Source organism: Elephantulus edwardii, unplaced genomic scaffold, assembly GCF_000299155.1.
Source record: "Elephantulus edwardii isolate Elephantulus edwardi_28Jun2011 unplaced genomic scaffold, EleEdw1.0 scaffold00062, whole genome shotgun sequence".
Taxonomy (NCBI): Eukaryota; Metazoa; Chordata; class Mammalia; order Macroscelidea; family Macroscelididae; genus Elephantulus; species Elephantulus edwardii.
The window spans coordinates 17168953-17191376 of record NW_006399812.1 but is presented as its reverse complement, the minus strand read 5'-3'; the positions used below and the strand labels follow the sequence as shown (position 1 = coordinate 17191376).

Sequence of the window (22424 nt, the reverse complement as noted above, 5' to 3'; positions counted from 1 at the left end):
ATTGAGTCACCTCAGACCCACAGTGACCTCTATGCAAGACAATAGAAAACTGCTCCATCTGTGCCAGTCTCTACCATGAGTAAGCCCACAGTTCTAGTATCTGCTCAAGTCCATCCTGTTGACAACCTTCCTCTTACCCCTGGACCTTACGCTTCACTACAGTTCTTGTATCAGCTCAAGAATACATGTCAACCTTGTTCAAACCTTTCACGTAACACATGAGGGCACTACATAATGATGGTAACTGCATATTTTCTGCTTTCAAAGATGAAAATTGGACTGACTGGGTTATCAGAAACTATTTCATGGCACCACTCACTTCAAGTGGCACTCAGGGCATGTGCTGTATCTGCCATGCCTCAGACACACCTGTGGGTCACATAAACAAGACCAGGAAAGAGTGGGAGCTACAAAGTCACCAGTGTCCTATGGAAGTGTGTGGCAATCAGTCAGAGGGGAGAGGACAGACAGCAGGCAACCAGACAGAAGAGGACCAGGTGAAAAGATTTGAGAGTCTGAAGCCACAGAGGTTTGGGGATTTTGCTTTTTCTTTTGTCCACTGAAAGAACTGTACATGTTTCCAACCAAAGAAGAGTCAATGATGAGAGGAAAGGTAATGATGGGAAAGAAAAGAAAATGAAAGCCTACAAGCTTGCAACAGAAAGGTCATGGACACAGAATGCAGCTCTGGACCTCAACTTTCTCAGCAAAGAAGGAGGATGGGGCCAGAAGAGAAAGAACAGCTGTTAAGGGAATAACAGAATGCTGATGAAGGATACAGGCAAAGGTGGTGAGGATGAAGACGATACTATGTGTGGTGGGCCTCAAGGCTTCCTCAGCTTAGCCTCGTCAACATTCTGGCGGGCAAGCAATGAGAAGAACCACGGGCTGGAATCAGAATCAAAGATTACTGCAGCAAAAGAAAAGACAGGAGAACAACATTAATGTTATAGAAGTCTTGGGCTGTTGGCTGAAGTTGGGGAAGTTACCAAGATGTCAACAAGCAACAGAGATGAACTAAAAGGTCAGCTGATGGCAGAGACAAGGAGGTTTCTAGCTCATCTCTCTGTTCCTGCCCCAAGACTTACAAAACCAAAATTGTCACCCTGTCATTTTCCAGATTGGACTGAACACTTCTGTGTCTCCTACCTAATGGCTAGCCAACCCTTTGTTTACACAGGCTCCTGACCATCAAAACCCTCTGGGCGACAGTTACTTTTCACTCCCGTGAAGTCAGCTCCTACACACAGACCCCAAGACCCAATGAAACATTGTCCTGTACCATCTTTACTATCATTGGTGTGCCTAAGTCCATTATTACAGCCACAGTTTGTCTTTCCAAACTAAGGGGCTCAGCTTCTGGCATCCTGGGCAAATATCCTTCAGCACTGTCCTGTGACACTCAGGACACAATGGCTCCAATGGCTCATTTGCGGAAGCAGGCCACCAGGCTTTTTCTGAGTCTACCTTACTCCTGGGTTAGGTGATTCTTACCACTGGGCCAACTGGCAGCATCATGATAGATAGTCAAGAGACTGAGATTGTTAACAGCTTTAGTTTGCTTGGCTCCACAATCAACACTCTTGGTATCAGCAGGGAGGAAATTAAAAGATGAATTGCATTGGGAATGTCTGTTGTCAGGGACCTCTCCAAAATAATGAAGAGCAACGACCTAAGTCTGGGAACTAAGGCACACCTGATCCAGGCCATAGTCTTTGCAATTATTTGCTATGTGTCAGAAAGCTGAGCAATGAGCAGGGATGATAGGAGAATTGATGCCTTTGAGCTGTGGTGCTAGAAAAGAGCATTGAATATACCACGGACTGGTAGGAGGGCAAAGAGGTCTGTCAGAGAGAGGGTGAAACCAGGCTGTTCCTTGGAGGCAAGGATTCTGAGGCTTCTTCTGACATACTTTGGACATGTTATAAAGAGGGACCAGTCCTTGGAGAGGGACATCATGCTAGTGGAGGGAGAGTGCAGGAGAGGAAGTCCCTCGATAAAATGGATTGATTCAGTGACTAGGGTAATAGGGGTAGGTGTGTCAGAGACAATAAGGTTAGCAAAGGATAGGACAGGGTTTAGGGCTGTTGTACATAGGGTCACTATGAGTTGCTGGCCTTACTCTAGAAGCTCAAATACCACAGGTGACCCTGCTGGTATCTGAAATATTGGTGGCACAGCTTCCAGCATTATACAAACACTCAAGTGACACTTCTTTAAAGACCTCTTTAAAGTGCTAGGGAGCTCTAGTGGCCTAGTGACAAGACGCTGCGCTGCAATACCAAAGGTGCATGGTTTGAATCCATCAGGTGCTCTACAGAAGGAGGGACAATCTCCCCCTGTGCCAGCCTAATCTGATTCAACAGCATACAAAAAGTAAGAAAAATAAATAAATAAAGTGCTAAAGACCCAGTATGTCAGTTCAAAGACTAAGGTTTGCCTGATTGAAGCCATGATCTTTTCAACCGCTTCCTATGCATCTGAAAGTTGGAAGAAGGAAAACCAACAAAGAATCAATTGTAATTTAATTGTGCAGTTGGAGAATATCCCATGGACTGTCAAAAGAACAAAGAAGTCTGTCACTGAGAAAGCATAACTAGTGTTCCTTAGATAGTGGGACTTCATCTCACACACCACTTCATCTCACATAACACCTCGCATGTTCTTAAGAGGAACCAATCCTTAGAAAATGATAGCACGTTGGGAAAAGCTGAGGGTTAGTGAAAGAAATGAAGACCTTCAGCAAGACAGACTGACACCGTGACTGCAACAATGGGCTTGAGCATGGAGAGGGGCATGAGGATGGGGCACAGCAAGGCAAGGGGCTGACCTGTGGTTCACAGGAATCGCTACAAGTCAACCAGACAGAACCTAACAAGTATCACCCTAGTAGCATCCTTACTTCCCTCCTTTGTGCATTCTTTCTTCTACCTGGAATGTGCTCATCTGGCCCCATGATCACCTCTCAAGTTCCCTTTCTGGGCAGCCCTGACCTGCTTACTGGAATGAATTTGTGAAAGATACAAAACTCAGGGAAGTCCTGGTGCATGTCTCAAGAACCTTCTATTTTCTTCCAGAGTCAGGTGCCTCAGCCATTTTTCTCAGGAAGGAAAGAAGGGAAACCCCTTCCTCAAGGCTCAAAGTACTTCTCAAAACCCTCAAGAGTTGTAGAAAAGACTAGCAACTTGGAGGAAGGGCACACTGGGAAACAGAGGCTTTAGCCAAATCAACTGAGTCAGAACTGTTTGAGCACATGCCATACACATAGCATGGCCCACAGAGAGGGCAGCACAGCATGACTGACTATCTCTCTCCCACCTCCACCCCCACCCCAGAGGGGACTCACCTTCCCTGGAGGCCTTTCTCTCCCTCCACCCGCACTATTCCCAAAGCCAAGGGTCAGAAAGGGTGGGACCTACATTGTATATGCCCTAGACTGCTACTGCCTCCCAGCCTCCATGGTCCCAGAGAGCAATTAAAACCACAGGCTGGAAGTGGAAACAAAGATCACTGAAGTGAAGCAAAACAGCAACAAAAAGGCAAGAGGTCAACAAAGTTAAAAGTTCTGGAAGTCTCAGGATGTTTGTTCGACTGATGACAGCTGAAGTTGGGGGAAACCAGAAAGTTCCAATGATGTCAACAAACAGCAAGACAGGGCACCATGCTGAGGGAAGGGCAGCTGGGTACCTGGGCAGGTCTTGTGAGGAGCTATGCCGAAGGAGGGGCAGCAAGGTATCTGGGCAGGTTGCTGCTGTTGCTGTGAGGTGCTGTAGAGACCCTGCCCCATCCTGTGCCATCCTCATCACGCCTGCTGTACCTGAGCCCATCCATCCTGTTGAGGGTCTTCCTCTCTTGCACTGACCCTCCATCTTTTTCAGCAAGATGTCCTTTTCCAAGGACCACTCCCTCCTACCAACATGTCCAAAGTAGGTGAGAAGCCACTTCACCCTGGCTGCACCATTTCCAAGACTGACTTGTTTGTTCTTTCACCATTCTTTAACATTGTTGTTGTTGTTATGTGCCATCGAGTCACTTGTGCCTCATAGCAACCCTATGTACAAAGGCCCTAAACTCTGCTCTGTCCTGTGCCAATCGCACTGTCTCCAATACACCTACCCTGATTACCCCAGTCACTGAATCAATCCACCTCACAGAGGGTCTTCCACTCCTGTGCTGTCCCTCCACCCTCCCAAGCATGATGTCCCTCTCCAAGGACTGGTCCAAAGTATGTTAGATGAAGCCTCAGAATCCTTGCCTCCAAGGAGCTGCCCAGTTTAACCCTCTCCAGGATGAATCTGTTTGTTTTCCTAGCAGTCCATGGTTCCCTCAATACTCTTCTCCAGCACCACAGCTCAAAGGCATCAATTCTCCTTCTATCCTCCCTAGTCATTGTCCAACTCTCTGATGCATAACAAGTGATAGCAAAGACCATGGCCTGTATCAGACACACCTTAGTCTCCAGAGAGACACTACTGCTCTTCAGAACTCTGGAGAGGTACATAACAGCAGACCTTCCCATCGCAATACCGCTTAATTTCCTGGCTACTGGTGCCAAGAGAACTGTTGACTACGGAGCCAAGCAAACTAAAATCTCAATCTTTTCACCATCATCCATCCTGATGCTACCAATTGGTCCAGTGGTGAGAATCTTTGTCTTCTTGACATTGAGCTTCAATCCATATTGAAGGCTGCAGTCCTTGACCCTCTGCTGCGAGCGCTTCAGGTCCTCCTCAGTTTCAGCAAGCAGGGTTGTGTCATCCGCATAAAGCAGACTGCTGATAGATCTTCCACCAATCCTGACACCACATTTTTCCTCATAAGGCCCAGCCTCCCGGATAATCTGTTCTGCATACAGGTTGAAAAGGTATGGATACAGGACACATCCCTGGAGTATGCCCTTCCCAATTTTGAACCATGCAGTGTTTCCCTGCTCTGTTCTGAAGTCTGCCTCTAGGTTCCGCTTTAGCATGATCAAGTGTTCTGGGATTCCCGTTCTTCTCCAAGTCAGCCACAGTTTAGCAGAGACAAATACCAAGGGTTAAGAAAAAATACATGTGTCACAAAATAGTTGTTCCCTTTACCTGACTTTTGTCCAAGGGAGGCAGAGCGCCAAAACACTATCAGGTCCCTTCTGCGACCATTGTCCTAAATTGTCCACAGGCCTGGGGGTCCGCGCACACACCCCTCGGGAAATAAATGCCTCGGACCTTCCCCCTAGGACGCGCGTGTCTCCTCGTTACCCGCCCGCACTCCACGCTGAGCCGCAGTCCCTCTCCTGGGGACACGCGACGCTCGCTCACCGAAGTAGTCCCGCGCCGTGCGCGCCTCCAGCGCCCGCTCCAGCTCGCGGGTGAGCGCCTCCAGCCGCCGCTCGGCCGCGGTCGGGCCGCCCTCCCGGCTGGCGGGCAGCTGCAGTGAGGGAAGCGGGAAAGGGGCCTGGCCAGCAGGCTCGGGCGAGCGCGCGGGCGCCACGCTGGCTCCGGGAGGCAGCAGGTCGGCGTAGGCGCCGGCAGAGCCGCGAGAGCCGAGGCTGGACACGCTGGAGCGGGCGCTGCCCACAGACGGCGGCCCGAGGCCGGGGCGCGGGTCCGAGAGGCCAGGGCGCGGGCTGCCGTGGCGCTGGTCGTAGCCCAGGCTGATGCCGCTGGAGCGGGCGCTGCCGCCGCCGTCCGAGCCCGCCAGGCTGGCCTGAGGGCTGCCCGCGAGCTGCGCGCTGAGCTCGGAGGACGCCGCGCGCCAAGGGCCTCGGTCCGTCCCGGCCTCGGGGCCGCCGCCTCCCTTCCCTCTGCGGCCCAGCGCCGACGCTGCCTCGTCTCCGGGCCCTGACCACGGTCCCTGCCGCCCCCGGCCCAGAGAGTCGCCGCCTGGCTCGAGCTCCCGCAGGGCCAGCCCGGCCAGGAGCAGGGCCGCCTCATCCGCGGCCGCGCGGGAGTGCTGCATGGCCCGGCCCGCCGGCCCGAGAGCGTCACCTCCGCCTCCACTTCCCGCCGCCGCTCCGGCCGCGCCGCCGCATCGTCCGCCGGGCGTCGGGAGCCAACCCCGGGACCCCTGGGCGCGGGGCGGGGCGAGGCTGGAGCGGGGGATGAGGCTGGGGGAGGCCCGCACGGCCCTCGGACGCGCGCTGAGCGCAGTAATGCGCGCGGCGGAGGGATGCGCGCGCCTAGGCGCCGGGCGGCGCCCCCTGTCGCGGTGGTCGCGCGGGGGGCGGAGGGACTCCTTTGCTGGGGCAGGAATGCGAGGAAGGAGACAGCGCTTCGACCGCTGGAATGTGGGGGAGTGGCAGCCGCGGCGGCGTCGGAACTGCGCCGGGAGCGGAGAGGGGCTTGCGGACTATTCCGGGACGCCGAGCGGGAAGTTCCTGCGGCGGCCCGGCCGAGGATTCCCGCTCTGCGCGATACTCCCGGACCTCTGAGCCCCTGGGAAGGGCCGAGCTGGAGGAACGCAAGTGGCTGACTGACGTTCTCCACATCCTCCTCCATCTTCCCAGCGCTGACAGTGGAGATGACACTGTGTTCCCACGTGTGTCTCCAGCACCTCCAGACCTTCCGGGAAAACACTGGTCTCAGGAGTCCCCCTCAGGCCTAGTTGCTGGGACCCCAGTGAGATAGGGACATGCGACCGGTCTCCCTGCAACAGGTCCCCAAGGCCAGACAAAGGCAGGAGCAGGCCTCTGGCTGAGAGCCAGTGAGTAGTGAGCCTCAGCGGTGGCCAGCACGGGCCTTGAGGTGTGAAGACCCTTCCTTTTCCGAAGCAACTGTCCTCTGTCCTGGGTGACACCGAGGGGTTGCCGGTGAAAACCTTTATGCTGCCACCGGTTGTGGGACAGACTTCTAGCTGTTAGGTGGCATCGAGTCGACCCTGGGAACTACGGATCTGCACCCTGCCCTATGCTGTGTCATCCTCCTCTTCTCTGATACAATTGAGCTAGTTGTTAACAATCACCGTGTCGGTTCATCTTGTCTGATCTTCCACCTTCCCAAGCATGATGTCTTTTTTCCAAGGAGTGGTGGTGGTGTTTTTAAGTGCCTTCGAGTTGAGTACGACTCATAGCTACAAATACTCTCTCCTACGCCGTCCTCACACTTCCTGAAACACAGGAGCCCATTGCAGCAGTCATCATGTCAATCCACCTGGTTGAGGGTCTTCCTCTCCTTCACTGACCCTCCAACTTTCCTAGTATCATGTTCCTCTCCCAGCACCATCTCCAAAGTATGTGAGGCGAATCCTCATCATTCTTGCCTCCAAAGAGCTCTCGGCTGCACCCTCTCCAAGACGTATCTGTTCGTTCTCTTGGCCATCCATGGGATGTTCATTGCTCTTCTCCACCACCACAGCTCAAAGGCATTGATTCTTCTTCTGTCATCCTTATTCACTGTCCAACTCTGATGCATAGCAAGTGATCAGAAAGACTATGGCCTGAATCAGACACACCTTAGTCTCAAACTTACATCATTACTCCTCAATAATTTGGAAAGGTCCCTAACTGCAGATTTTCCCAATGCAATGCATTTCCTTATTTCCTGACTGCTGGTACCAAGGGTGTTAATTGTGGATCCAAGCAAGATGAAGCTGTTGAGAGTTTCAGTCTCCTCTGCATCCATCATGATGCTGCCTCTCAGTGCACTGGTAAGAATCTTTGTTTTCTTGACATTGAGATGCAATCCCTACAGAAGGCTACATTCCCTGATCTTCTGCAACAATTGCCTTAAGTCCTCCTCACTTTCAGCAAGCAAGATTGTGTCGTCTGCATAATGCAGTCTCTCTCCAATCCTGATGCCACATTCCTCTTCATAGAGTCCAGCTTCTCTGATAATTTGCTCAGCATAAAGAGTAGCCCATCTTAACATGTCCAGAGTATATGAGATGAAACATCATCCTTTCCTCCCAGGAACCTCCTGGTTACACTTTCTCCAAGATTTATTTGTTCTCTTGACAGTCCATGGGATATTTAATACCCTTCTCCAGCACCACAACTCGAAGGTATTGCTTCATCTTCTGTAGTCCTTAGTCACTGTCCAACTTTCAGTTGCATAGCAAGTGATCGAAATGACCATGGATCCTGTGCACATTTAGTCTTTGGAGAAGTCCTTGACAGCAGCTTTTCTAGACCAAGAGTAATAAACTGGACTCCTGGAAAGATTGACTTCTCAAGCTTTGCTGGAAGACAAGAAGTAACTAGGATTTTATCTCCAGGGAAACAAGCTACAAAGCTTTGCGTACATTTCAAACAGCCCTAAGAAAAGAAAGGTCAGCACTTGGTGGGTCCAGGCTCACACCTTGAATGAAAAAGCCCCTCTTTCCTGGCCATACTTGAGGAAGTTGCCTGCAGTGTTTGAAAGGGCAAGTAGCCTAGACTGGGTTCCAACCCTGTCCAGATGAACTAGGGCAGGTTGACTTAAAAAATGCTGAGGAGCCAGATGTGGCACATTGTTGTGTCTGTTCCAAGAGACACACTCCCAACATCTCTGCAGCTTACAAAATTGAGGCACCCACTGTGTGCCTGGAGCAGGTGTTCTGGGGAGCAAACATGTGAGGTGATTTTATGTAGTGATTACCACATAAAAAATGGTCCACCTCTCGATACATCACTGATCAAATTACCATTTGAAAATGAAAATATTGGCAAAACTGTTGGTGAGACAAGCACATATTTTTTCTGATGTTGCATAAATATATCATTTCAGGAAAAGCAATTGGGTAGATCAGAATCCTAATTGAAAACAAGCACAAAACACTCCTACTAGCAGTAATGATCTTTCCAACACTCTCTCCTAGGGAAGTAATCCAAAATTCAGACAGTTTAAGCACAAAAGTCTCTTGTCACACCATTGTATGATCTATACAGTCCCAAGGTGTCCAGCTTTCTGAAAACAAATTTGGAGGAAACTCTCTATCCTCAAAGGCAGTGCTTAAATAACTACTCACTCGGAACTTTCAAGATTTAAACAATATGGTATGGTCTGGGAGTCAGCTAAAATACATTAACAATAAAACAATAGAAACAAACTAAATGCTCAACACTAGAACAAAGTATCTTACGACTGTGTTGAGACTGTCATGTTGAGTGCGAAGAGTTGTGTGGTCTCAACTCTCACTGACATGAATGTCTTCTAAAGCCTATCTTCTTCTGTATCCTCACTAACAGTATGATGTTGAGGCAGCTCACTGCTATCCTTTCATTTGGAAAACAGGAGTAAAATGAAAAGTTTCAGGGACTAATTCCTGGGATTCAAAACATTGTCTATGGACTCACTGTTGGGTGTACATTTATTGTTGCCCTTTTTCTCCTTGAGCTTAGTTCTGATGTTATAATGTTGTTCTTAGGTATCACTAAGTTGAGGACTACAATTCATAGCAATGCTAGGACCAACAGATCTAAACCTTGACCTATCTAGCACCAGATCCTCTTAATATCTAACATGATGAGGTCTATTATTACACTCACTATGCCAGTCCATCTTGTTGGAGATCTTCCTCTCTTTCACTGACCCTCTTAATCAATATAATGACTTATTCCAAGGACTAGGCCCTCCTGATTGTTGTTGTTGTGTACTTTCAAGTTAGAACCAACTCATAGCGGACCCTCCAGCAGGTTTTCAGAGGCAGTTAATTACCAGGAGGAGATTGTTCATCTTTCTCCTGCAAACAGCTGGTGAATTAAGATCTCATGCCTTTGGGTTGGCAGCAAAGTTCTTTACTAAGTCACCAGAGCCCCCAAGCCTTTCCTGATACTATGCCCAAGTATGTGAGATGAAGTTTCACTATCCTTGTTTCTAGGAAGTACCCTCATTCCACTTCCTCCAGCACACGTATGTTTAGCAGTTCATGGATATTCCATACTCTCCACCAACATTCAAAAACATCAATTCTTCCACATTCTTCTTTATACCAGCTTCTTGAATTACTTGCTCAGCACACGACTCAATAGGTATGGAGAATGGACACACGTCTTTCCTTATTTCCTTGTTCTTTTTGGGCAACAGCTTCCTGGTCTATGTACAGGTTTTCCATGAGCACAATTACCATAATAGGAATCCCAAAATTCAATCGTGCTCATGTGAAATCTATGCATAGCCTCAATGGAGCATTGAGAAATGCAACCAACCAGCTTTCAGATAAAGCTCTGATGGGTAACTGTAAATTTCCACAATGCAGATGCCCCCACTATGGCTAATGTCAAATTACCAGTGTGGTGTCAGAGTTGGGAAGAGAACACCAAACCAGACCCACTGCCATTGCATCCATTCTGAATCATAGTGACCACAGGGCAGGGTAGATCTATTTTTCTGTAGAATTCATGAGGATGGGCAGAAAAGACATTTTTCCAACGCTTCTAAACCATAATTCTTTCAATCAGATGGAGCCCACCCTCAGTTTTCCTGGTCCTGGTGGCCCTTGTAAGCCTCACAGGAGGCACAGTAATGAAATCACTGGCAACTGGCATGGACAGGTTGGTTCTTCATTCCAAGTTTTAAGGTTAGGATCTTCTTTCGCTTAAGGAGCAAGTGGCCATGCTGAAATCCCAACTACGGAAGGGCTTTTTTTCTTGCCTTGAAATCTTACACGTGGGAATTTCTGGAACCACTTAAGAGATTCCACGAGGAGCTAGTGGAGTTGTCTAGATTTCTGCAGCTTTTGGCCTCACTTTTTAAAAAAATTATTGTATGGTCTGAGTTTATAAAGCATATTGTTGGTGTGTTGTTTTTTTTTTTCAGTTGACACACATTTTGCTTCAGAACGTTGATGACACCATCTACATTGTACCATGAAGATGGCAAAGGATAGGAAAGAGGTCTGTTTTATTGTGGTGGTGTTTTTATTTTGTGTGTACCATCAAATCAGATCCGACTGGTACATGGAGGAAATTGCCCCTTTCTCCAGTGGAGCACCTGGTGGATTCTGAGTGCCTTTGGGCTTGCAGTGCAACTTCTTGCTAGGCCACCAGAGTTCCCAGAGATGTTTTTCATAGGTTCGCTGAATCTGTAACTCAACTAGATGGCACCACACAACTTCCCACCTCCTCTTTGTAATTTTCAACTCCAGTTATCCCTTGAGCATGAGGTTGGCATTCACAGTGCTACTGGAAAAGTCAATGGAAACGCTTCAGATAATTTAACCTGCCCCTGAGCACACAACATACAGGATGTGTCCTCCAATCCTGTCACCCTGTCGCTGCCACTGAGAAGGAAGGTAGATTTCTATCACACCAGCTCTAGAGTCTTACTGCTTTCAAAGTTCTCATTCAAGTTGACCACATTGACAAGGCTTTCCACCAAGTGATGCCTGGTCTAGAATAGGAATTCAATACGTGAAGTAATGTGTTGAAAGGGTAATTTTTTTTTTAAAGTTGAAAGGATAACAGATAATGTATTAGGCATAACATGCACAATACTTAACTTTCTTGAAGTTGATACAAACTTTTGGAACATTTCTAAAAGCACAATGGCCAAGATTTTTTTTTTTTTAGCATTGTGCATTCTAGTAAAATCTGTGCAGAGAACTTCTCAGTCTTAACTCATTGCTAGATTAAAAATGTTAAAGCTGGTGTGCGTCACTGATGTTCAGCAAAACTCCTTAAAATAACAGGAGAAAATTATGTTCAAAATATAATAGCCCTATAATGTATAATCCAACTCCATTGAATTGTTCTGAGTGAGAGAAATTAGAAAATTCCTCAAGCTTCTGACTAGAACTTATTAGCTGTAGAAAAATTGTTCCTTCAGAGTGTAGAATGTACATAATGTATTCCCAGGGTGAAAATGGCTATGAAAATACCTCTCTAAATAAATTGTCCCTCCAAATGGTCACGTGCAATTTTCAAGAATCTTGTGCTCCAAGGCACAGGGAAACCAAGACAGTGCTTCCTCCACAAGGCCCCGTGTTGGAAACATGTGCTAACTTCACCCAACCCCACTCAGGTTTATTTTTTTTCTTTCCTGTTTATCCCCAAGGGCACGTTGGTCTTCTAGTAGGACAGACATTGCACTGTGAATCCAAAGGTAGTCAATTTTAATCCACCAGCTGCTCCATGGGAGAGAGATGGGAAATTTCCTCACATTAATTTAAAGGCTCTGAAAACCTGCTGGAGGGATTTGCTTATGTTTCTTAAACATCAGGGGAAAGACACTTGTCAATGATGGAAGGCTCAATTTTAAAGCAACTGCTTTATAAGCAGCATCTGAATGGAACATGGTTCTCTTAAATTCTGAGGCTCAAATATAAGAGAACCCAATTTTGGACCCAGGAATTTTAACCCCTTCTCATTTCAATTTATAGTTTTATTATTTTATTTCAACCATAGCATGCTCAGATGCTCAGATTAAAACAAAACAAAACACAAACCAACAAAAACCCCACAACCACCCCCATATAAGCACAAAAGGGGGGGGGAACCCATACAGGCCCAAAGTCGGAGCAAAAAAACAACAACTATCCACTTCCAAATTTTCACAGAAAAGTTGAAAGGATAAAACAATGGAAAATGTATATACACTCCATCTAGATTTAAGAGACGTTAACACTTTGGCTTTTTGGTTATCCAGTTGGGGTATTTTAGTCACAGGTGTCATGAAGCTTCATTCCTAATATCCACAGACTAAGAACATTGCATAGGTAACTACATACTGAAGGAAATAATTCACTATTATGGCATATCCATTTGGATTTCAAATTTCCCCCAAACTGTCATGAGAACTTTTATTATTTTGTTGAACCAAGACAAAAAAAGATGTCCTTTTTAATTTTTCATTATGAAATAACCTCCTTCCCCCCAGTATTATGCATGGCATTTAAATATTCAAACAAATGGCTAAAATTCCATGCATCCTTAGAGCATTTATAAAAGTGGAATATTTAAGGGGAGCTCTGGTGGCCTAGTGGCAAGGAGCTGCAACTACAATCCCAGAGGGGCACGGTTCGAATCCACCAGATGCTCTGCCATGGAAGGAGGGACAATCTCCTCCTGTACCAGTCAGATCTGATTTGACGGTACACTCACACAAAAAATAAAATAAAATAAAATAAAAAAGTGGAATATTTGGAATTAAAGAACTTTAAAGAGTTAAAATGGTACTTAGATTTGCTTCAGAATAATATAGGACAAGGGTAAATAGGTGAGCATATATCCATTAAATTGGTCACAAGTTGAAGCTGGTTAATGGATACATGGTTGTTTATTAGTCTGTCAGCTTTTCTGTATGTTTATAAATTTTTCATAATACAAAGTGGAAAAACTCAGTGAATCTCCTTAAAAATGAGGATTTCATTGCAAAAAGAAAAAGCAACTCACCTTTAAACTAGCTGCCTCACAGCTAACCCTCTATTGTACGTTTTCAGAAACTGTAATTCACTCAGAAGACTGACTGCTCAGCCTTACTACCACCCTTGACCCCGAGTTTCTGGTGCACTCAAAACCCTTGCCTTTAGGTCAGCAGTACAACTCCTTAACCACTAGAAGATTCCCTGTTATATAGAGGTGCACTCTTACCTTATCTCCACCACAGTCAATACTGCAGCAGTAATGCACAAATGTGGTCCCAACTTCCTGAGAACTAATTGGTGAGCTCCAGAAATGTTTACGATTTCAATGTGGCACAGACGCCTTAAGACTGAAAATTCTTGTGCTTAAAACCCAAAGTCTGAATAAAAAGTCAACTTTTCTGTAAACTTCTGCTAAAATGACAATTAAAATAAAAAATTTAAAAAACAAAAAAAACACACCAGAAGCAAGCTGTTCCCAAATGTACAGTGGTGCTACTTGATCCATCAAGTATCAGGGTCACAGCTTCATTATGAATCTGTTTTGGCATTGTCTACACTGTCTATTAATAAAACTACAATATCCACTGCAACACGTGCTGATAATTTGTCCACAAAGGCACTTAAAATTTCCAGTTCCATTAATGATACTCACTAGTTGCTGGAGCCCACCCAGAAGGGTGTCAACTGTCCTGCCCAAGTCCTCCTCCAGGTCTGGATGATGCTCATGCTCAGTTGGTACAACAGCTCCTGGTCAACCTATATGGGCTCCCATGTCCCTCTGCTGCACCTGGGCATTCAAGTATTCCATGCTGCAGGGTTCCTTGCCTGCCACTGCCCACCCACCTGCCCGTGACACTACTGGGTCCTGTCAAGGCAGTTTCCAGGGTGAACACCAGGATGCCCACAAACTAGTCAAACTCCGGAGCCCCCAAGCCCCAGTACCCTTCTTTTTACATTGTCCAAGGACAATGACACCAGGTTTGCTAAATTATGGAATGTTCCACATTCTGTAATTAAATCTCTTCCCTTCTTAGTGTTTTTCGATTTGTCCCTCTATTCTATTTGTTGTTATGTGTCGTCGAGTCGTTTGCGACTAATAGCACAACAGCCCTAAACCGTGCTCTATCCTGTGCCAATCTCACTGCCTCTGAAAAACCCATCAAGAGTACCCCAGTCACTGAATCAATCCACCTCATAGAGGGTCTTCCCCTCCTGCACTGTCCCTCCACTCTACCCAGCATGATGTCCCTCTCTAAAGACCTGTCTCTCCTTACAACATGTCCAAAGTATGTCAGACGAAGCCCCAGAATCCTTGCCTCCAAGGAGCAGCCTGGTTTAATCCTCTCCAGGACGAATCTGTTTGTTTTCTTGGCAGTCCATGGTACATTCAGTACTCTTCTCCAGCACCACAGCTCAAAGGCGTCAATTCTCCTTCTATCCTCCCACATAGCCTTAGGTTAAGCATGTTAATTATGTTCTTTGGCAAGGTGCTGTTGTATTCATAATCTCATCAGAAGCGTAATTTATCATGTTGTTCCTCCCATTAGCACTGGCACAAAGTTTGATTATGTGACTAAGATAGTGGTGACAGTCAAATCTACCCCTCGTGGTCCTTCCCCATATCTCCCCTTTATCTAAAAAAATTTGGCATCTATTGATTATCTTTGGCAGATCCATTATTAAGGGCTCAAGCTCTCAGATTCTATTCTGGCAATGTGGAGTATGCAGACTGATCTCTGGGATACTGACAGCTTTCTAAGCAAACCTGGATCCCAAATAGGCTACAAGATGGTCAGTCAACATTTCATTTCAGGCTGAAAATAGAGCTGCTAGAAATGGGGACTATTAAGAAAATGCTCAACAGTCCCTGTTCCCAGCAAGATATAACTGGAATAGGAAAACTATGACTGCCCTAGACCTTGAGGTTGGTTGGATTGCCAACCTGATTGGTAGAGAAGTCTGTAAGATGGATCAATACATTTAATTATATGAAATTCATTCATTATATATATATAGAATAATTAATGTTTAATTAAAATACCCAAAGGACTTCTGAGGCCCGAGGCAGGCATCCACCCAGGGCTGAGCTGGCCAGGGATATGGGTGAACTGGGGCAACATAGAGGAGGGCTGAGGTAGAAGGAAGCTGGCACCCCAGCATGTGACAAGGTTCCAGAGTTATTACTGCAGGAAAAGATCACAAAGATATTTCAAAAAAAGGCCAACTCTCAACATTCTAAATTTTAAAAAGCAACATTGCCATAAAAAGCTTTATTTTAGAAAGTACTCATCTATGGCAAACAGCAGAGGTTTTTAAGTCTTTGAACCCATTAAGAGCTGCTTTTTTTTAAAAAATGGGAAGAACTGAGCATGCCTGTAGTACACGTACGTATACCTGGTAAGGCAATGGAAATGTGAACTGTGCAGGCAAATAAAACAAGTAAGCAGATGACATTTATTTGGTCCAAGTACAGAATAGCAGTATTTGAGTTTTACAAAACATCAAATATAAATAACCTGAAACTGTAACAATACACAAAAATTGGCTTCTTACACACATACCAGGCAGTACAAACTGAAACTTTGAGTAAATGAACATTGTTCATGTACAGTATTATACATAGTGCCAGTTATCATTTAAAAACAAGTTTCAATGCATAGCACTTGATACTTCTTTGAATCTGTTTCAGTCAGAGTATGAAAATGGTTAGATCTAGGCTAAAAATAATTCTTCTTCTAACCAAAAATAAAGGCATAATATTTATAACCAGGTATCAACTTTACTAAACCACAATATTTTTAAACTATTAAATGATACCTAAGGATATGTACATTTAAAAGGCAACATGCACTGTGTTGTTTTTCTCTCTTAACTGTTTATGCACACATTTTGTTCAAAAGGTTTTTAAACTATGTTCCTACTTTCAATATGACATACTGTGATTATTTCTAATAGTCCTAGCAAAATGAATGCTTTCAAAGGGAGCCAGAGTCATTTACAAGTGGTTGGTGTGAATTTATTTCCCCTTTGGAACAAAGGACATAACAAATAATCTGGTTTTGCCCAGATGGTTTAATGCTGTAAGAAGGTTCTTTTTAGAGGCCTGTTTCTGTTCAATCTAATGCTATGACGTCATCAAGGTCGTCTGCTGGTGTTGCACGTAACTTCTTCGCACTCGTGTTCCCATCCTCATCTAATTTCCTCTTGCGGTTTCTTTCTTCTTCATTGACGCCAGCATTATTGGAAGGACCTTCTTCATCTGAATCAACTATGAGTACATCATCTTGCTCTTGTGCTTGTTTCAGAAAAGAGGGAAAAGCTGGTTAAAAGTCAGGGAGTTAACGACTCACCCATATTTTAAATAACTGACAGAAAGATATTTACTCTTATACCACATTTAAGAATGGTGACCTCAAGGGAATGTCACATCAAATAAAATGTTACAAATTTATGTAGCATTGTAATGTTCTTTATGTAACAGAGGAAGCTCTGATAGTGTAGTCTACAGGGAGGTGTGCCAAGGTGGCACCGCTCTGGTGTTTCCAATGCAGCTTGCTCCAAGGGATAAAGACCATAAATCCTGTGTGATTTACAGTCTCTGAAAACCTGCTAGAGGGTCAGTTATAAGTCAGTTCTAACTGGACAATAGGCTTGTGGGTGTTTTGTTCAAAAACATTAACAATGATTGCTTTTCTAATCAAAACAAAATTGTCATAAGCATTATGTAAGTTAAAGGACTTAGTATATCACGTTTCTATCTTCTCTGCCAGAAAGTGGAGTCTGCATTTCCTAATAAACGTGGTGATAATGATGAAATAATGACATTACATGATGTAATGACATTACATGACAGTGTAATATGTGCCACAAAGCGTTCTAAGCATTCTGCATTCTGTAACATCACACAATACTGCCATGAGAGCCCATTATTCTGTTTTTCAGAAAAGGAAACTAAGGTACAGAGTGACCTAAGGTCACAGAGTCCTGGAGAACAGGGTTCAAACTCCTGTAAAGAGCTCCACCCCATATAGTTCCTGCTCTCAAACGTGGACTTTTTTAGTTTATCCTCTCCAGCAAAATTAAAGGCAGAACAACTTTTACTCGTTTATATATATTCTAGAACCTACCTAGAGTGAGCAATCAGAAAATACACATTTCAAATTACAGTTTTGAAAAAACTACTCCAGTAGCCTCTCCATAGGAAGATGATGGACCCTTATTTCTGGGGGAGAGATCACAAGCCCACAGTTCACAGGGGGGTCGCATCTTAGACTGTCTCAAAGTTCACCATCTAAACTCCCACACACCATCAGGATCAAGAACTATCATATTCTGAACAACATTAAGACACAAGATCAACGAAATGAAAACAAGTGAAAAGCTGGCAGGGTAGGGGAGAAGGAATGAACGTGAAAATTAAATAGTTACTGAGAAAAAGCACAAACACAAGCACTAGAAAGCCTGTATAGGCCGCTCTGATGTCTTTAACCCAAATCACAATGGTTCATCTCTTCATTCAAAATAGTCAGATGTGTTGGCTCTAAACCAAACAGGAACCCAAAACCCATAGCTAATTCAAAAAGCGAGCTGATTCAAAAGCTTATTCAAAAAACTAGCCAGCCTAGCGATACTTTCAGTTCTAAAAGCCCATGACTCACCTGCAGACGTCGAGGGCTGGGCTCCATCGTCACTACCATTGGTTATGCCTTTGGTAGTGTCTTCAGCTGGTTTAGGTCCCACTTTTTCTGGGCCATCACCAACCACTTCAAATTCAACATCTTTTCCTAGATCTTCACTGGAAAAGAACCACACATTAAAGTTCAAAACGGCAACAAAGCAAAGGAGCATTGGGGCAAAAAATTATTCTAGACAGGGACATCTCTGGAGAAAAGGGTTGTTTCCTGTAAGAAACAACCTCACCTCATCTCTGTAGCTAAACTCCGTGCTTTAAAATCACAACCAATTCAACCATCACTGGGTTTCTGACTATAAATGGAACAGGAACTTCTGGATTTATACCTCCAGAGAGCCATGGCATGGATTAGCAGTACGCTTCAATATATGTCACTAAAGTTCTCTCAAGAAATAAAGGCAATTCATTTGCCCACCGCCACCCCCCCCCACCCCAAGCCATCCTTTAAGGTAAAATATTGCTGGTTTTTCAGACTAGCTACATAGTTACTTTGTTCATTTGTTTGTTGTGTATTTCTTTTCTACTGTACTCCAACTCTTCTCAATACACCAAGATTTACCAAAACCACCCTCCCCTAAAATGAGCACTAATATCGTTCCTCAAAATTCAGCATATACTTTATCCAAAACCAAACCCACTGTATTCTTGTTGATTCTAACTCATGCCAACCCTGTAGGCAGAGAAGAACTGCTCCACAGGGTGTCTAAGGCCAGTAATCTTTCCTAGAAGCAGACTTCCACAAGGTGGGTTTGTATCAGTCAACTTTTTGAGAAGGAGGTAAACGTTTTAACTTCTATACCACATGCACTCAATGTATGGATTACTTCTAAACATATAAAACTAGAATAAAATACTGCTCAAGAGATTTTTGTGTAATTCAAAACTCATACTCACGTGGTCAATACCACTGCACTTTCAAATCAGGACAAGACTTTCAGCTAAGTAGTTTGAAATAGATTCTATTTATTCAAGTTTATTTCTGTGAAAATATACACAGCAAAACCCGCTCCCATACCACAGTGTCTAGACATCAGGATCGGTGACACTGTTGTTCTTCACACTGTGTCAACATAACTTGGCCAAGATTCTACATTCTACTCAGGATCTGATCTCGGTCATAGTAATTTCTTTTGTGCTTTGGGGATAGTTAACCTTTTTTTCTGGGGACTAACATCTTTACAGGAAATCCACTGCTTTAGTAAAAGTGTTCCCACAAACAAGTGTGAAAATTTAATGCGTGGAGTCAAACAAGTGAGTTCTATACCCAAAGAGCTAAAAAAAAGGGTATGATTTCCAAAGAGGGGATTCAAACTCCACTGCAACAAAAAAATCCCCCCCTAATTATGCCTTTTGGATACCGTCATTTACCAATAACCACATTCAACATTTCTTGCCATTTCACGCAAAGAGCAGCACAACATCGAGAGCCTTTTGTCAGAAGCTGCCCGCAAATCCATCTCTGGTCAGGGTATAGTTTCAAGCTATCAGTAAAGATTTACTTTGTCCAACAACAGATGAACATACCACAGGAGAACACTTATATTTATCATGTTAAATATTGGCATATAAATATTATGCAACTCGAGTGTCGTTTTTAATAAGGGTATAAATAAATGATTCAAGAACCTGTAAGCAGTGAATCTTTCACGCTACTGTCCAGATATAATCTTTAAACCTTACATCAAAATATTCCCTGGTGTCTTCTTAAAACTAAACAGTAGTTTAGCTAGGCTGGTACAAAAAAATATTATTCTTGAACAATCATCCTCTTAAAAAACAAAAACAAACTATATGGAGTCAAATTTGCAATGCAATTTGAAAGATTAGGCGGGCACCTTGGAACCAACAGTTTGTGTTAAAAGAAGAGAAACTCAGAAAAGGTTGAGAATCATTTCAGAATCTGAAGAATATAATCAATGCCACTGAACTATACAGACTTTTAAAAACACATCTTTAGTGCAATAATGAACAGAAACCCAAAATCTCTGTAAATAAATGTTCATTAAAATAAATTTTTTTTAAAAAAATCTTAAGTAGTATTTACGTTTACTGTATACATTTTCATTAACAGCAATAAAATGAATACAATAAAAAAGGATCCTTTTTCATATTCTTTTCTCTTTATAAAGAGACATTCCTTCCTTCTGTATAATCTATAAAAAATAACTGAAAGTCTTCTTCCAGTTCAATTATCAAAACAAATTCATCTCTAATTGAAACTGTAAGGATGATTTCTAACCACAGGCAGGCTTTTCTGATTAACCACCATGGATGACAATCACTTAAGACATTTTTTGTCATCTCTCTTATTTTTTAATTCTAAAGTGGGTCAGTGGTCAATTCCAAAAAATACACTATGCAGTTACAAATCAACACAGTAAAGATGAAAATAGATTTTGTTCTATTTTAACTTATATATTCAATAATTCCTTACTGAAAAATAATGAGTTCCTACCTGTGAAGAATGTTGATGGACAAAGTATAATCCTGAAGGAAATCATCTGCTTGGAGCCGACTGCCATTTCTAATTCCAAATTCTGACAACTTCTTGTGATTATTAGCTAGAAAATATGAAAGGAATGTAGATACTTTAATCGTATTACATTTTCATGGGATAGCTAGGCTGGTTTTAAACAAGACAAACTACTTAAAAATGTACTAAAACATCATCTGTAAACTCCAGGAGCAGAGCCTTTTGAATCCATCACAATCATGGCGTTGTCCCTAGAACACAGCTTTGAAATTCAACTCTAAACACTCAAAACAAAAACTACAAGAGAACGAGAGGGAGCCTTTTGGAGGACCTTCTCCTGTATTAATGCTCATCTCAGAAGAATCAGAAACTCTTATGTAGCATATAGTGCTTAGCACCCATCACAGCCCTGTGCTTCATCAATTCTACGTATTTCGATAGAGGACAATTCCTTTAACCAAACTAACACTGTCTTCACACTCTTCTACCTGCTCTAGGGCCTTGCTGATGTTATTTGTTCCTTTTCTTCTTGAGTAACTCTGAGGCATCCTTGCAAAATGGAATTCCCATTGTTGAACTAGGGAAGGCCCTGAAGGCATGACGGTCAGATATCTACCCTTTCAGGTCCACTGTCATTTTACAAACGTGAACTGCATTAAACATGTGTAGTGAACTGATAAATGAATGCATGCTCCCTCCGCACACCAATGAAATGAGTCAATGAACATAATGGCTAATACCTTCTGTCTCTCCCTCTTCTGAAGAAATGAGGATTGTTCCTTTCCCATCTTCAATCTGTACGTCTGGTGCTACCATGGCAAATTTTTCTTTTACTATCTGCAAGGAGGGGAAAAAACCCTCTAAATATTAAAATATACATTTAAAAATCATAATCATATCCTAAGATGCTTTGGAGTAAGCAGAAATCAATGGAAATTCACCCAATTATCTAATGTCCATGTTTCACATTTGACTGATGAAGATAAAATTAACTTCTTCCAAATGATGTCTCAGGAACATGTGGGTTGGCTTCTCAGTATTTTATCTATTTGTGCATGTTAGACACTAGGCTAGACATTGACATCTTCTCATTCATTAATGTGCCAACTCTGTAATGGGAGGAGATGTTTTCTAAATAAGATAGGCTTCCTTTCTCCAGTTCCATTTCTCCTTCAATTCTAAGATGCAACAGGAAAAATATGATTTCATTAAATCTTATCTCCTCCTATAAAACAATGAAGGAATTCTCTATAGATCACAATTACCCCACAAATTAGAGTAATTTACCGGTACACTCAAGAATCAGCTGATATCAATTAAATTGATGTCACAGAAAAGAAAATGCAACCACCACTCTTTGCTAAACTGTTTATCAAGTCATGTTGTTCACGTCTCCAAACAAAACATAAGTTCAACTAAATCTGCCTTGTGTAACCGTTCTGAGAGAGAGGCCATTTATGACGAAGCAGCATTTAAAGTCTCAAAGATCTATTATCAAGAGGTATCTAAATATTTATCCCAAGAAAGTACTGTGAAGTTATCCTCAAAGATTATTAGAGTCACTGCAAGTGTCTCCCCTAGATATTTCCTTTAAAGGAGGAAGGTGTGTTCCTTTGGGGATGTAATTTTCTGATAAATTTGTCTTTACTATATTACCCTTCAGGAAAAAACCCCCCCAAACATAAAAAAACCCAAAACTAGACTAATGTTGGGGCTTATAACAATGAAATAATTCCCCCCAAATAGAAAAACAAACTGGAGCTGGGGGGCAGGCAGAGAGAAAAATGTGCAACAATGAATGAATGAATGGGGAAGTGGAAAGACTATGCTGTTAAAAAAAAATAATCAAGGATGCTTTCGGCAGAATGTTAAATGATCCCCGAAGTATTAAAAAAAGATGGAAGGAATATACTGAGTCACTATATCGAAAAGAATTGGAAGACACAGAAGAATTTCATGAAACAACATATGAGCAAGAGCCTATGGTGATGAAAGAAG

At 43.5% G+C, this 22424-nt stretch overlaps 2 protein-coding genes across 2 annotated transcripts in view; both read right to left on the bottom strand.

The window, feature by feature from the left end:
- The window catches only part of WTIP (Wilms tumor 1 interacting protein), a 28190-nt gene extending 22250 nt beyond the window's left edge, over positions 1 to 5940 (bottom strand). Inside the window, exon 1 of the mRNA XM_006887849.1 lies at positions 5301 to 5940. Coding sequence (XP_006887911.1) covers positions 5301 to 5940 — 640 coding nt within the window. The remainder of the gene's footprint in view (positions 1 to 5300) is intronic.
- Positions 5941 to 15694: 9754 nt separating this feature from the next.
- The window catches only part of UBA2 (ubiquitin-like modifier activating enzyme 2), an 88145-nt gene continuing 81415 nt past the window's right edge, over positions 15695 to 22424 (bottom strand). The window contains exons 14-17 of the mRNA XM_006887848.1: positions 21167 to 21263; positions 20409 to 20514; positions 17919 to 18055; positions 15695 to 16555 (exon numbers count right to left, since the gene is read on the bottom strand). Of these exons, the coding sequence (XP_006887910.1) occupies positions 16374 to 16555; positions 17919 to 18055; positions 20409 to 20514; positions 21167 to 21263 (522 nt within the window). The 3' untranslated portion in view covers positions 15695 to 16373. The remainder of the gene's footprint in view (positions 16556 to 17918; positions 18056 to 20408; positions 20515 to 21166; positions 21264 to 22424) is intronic.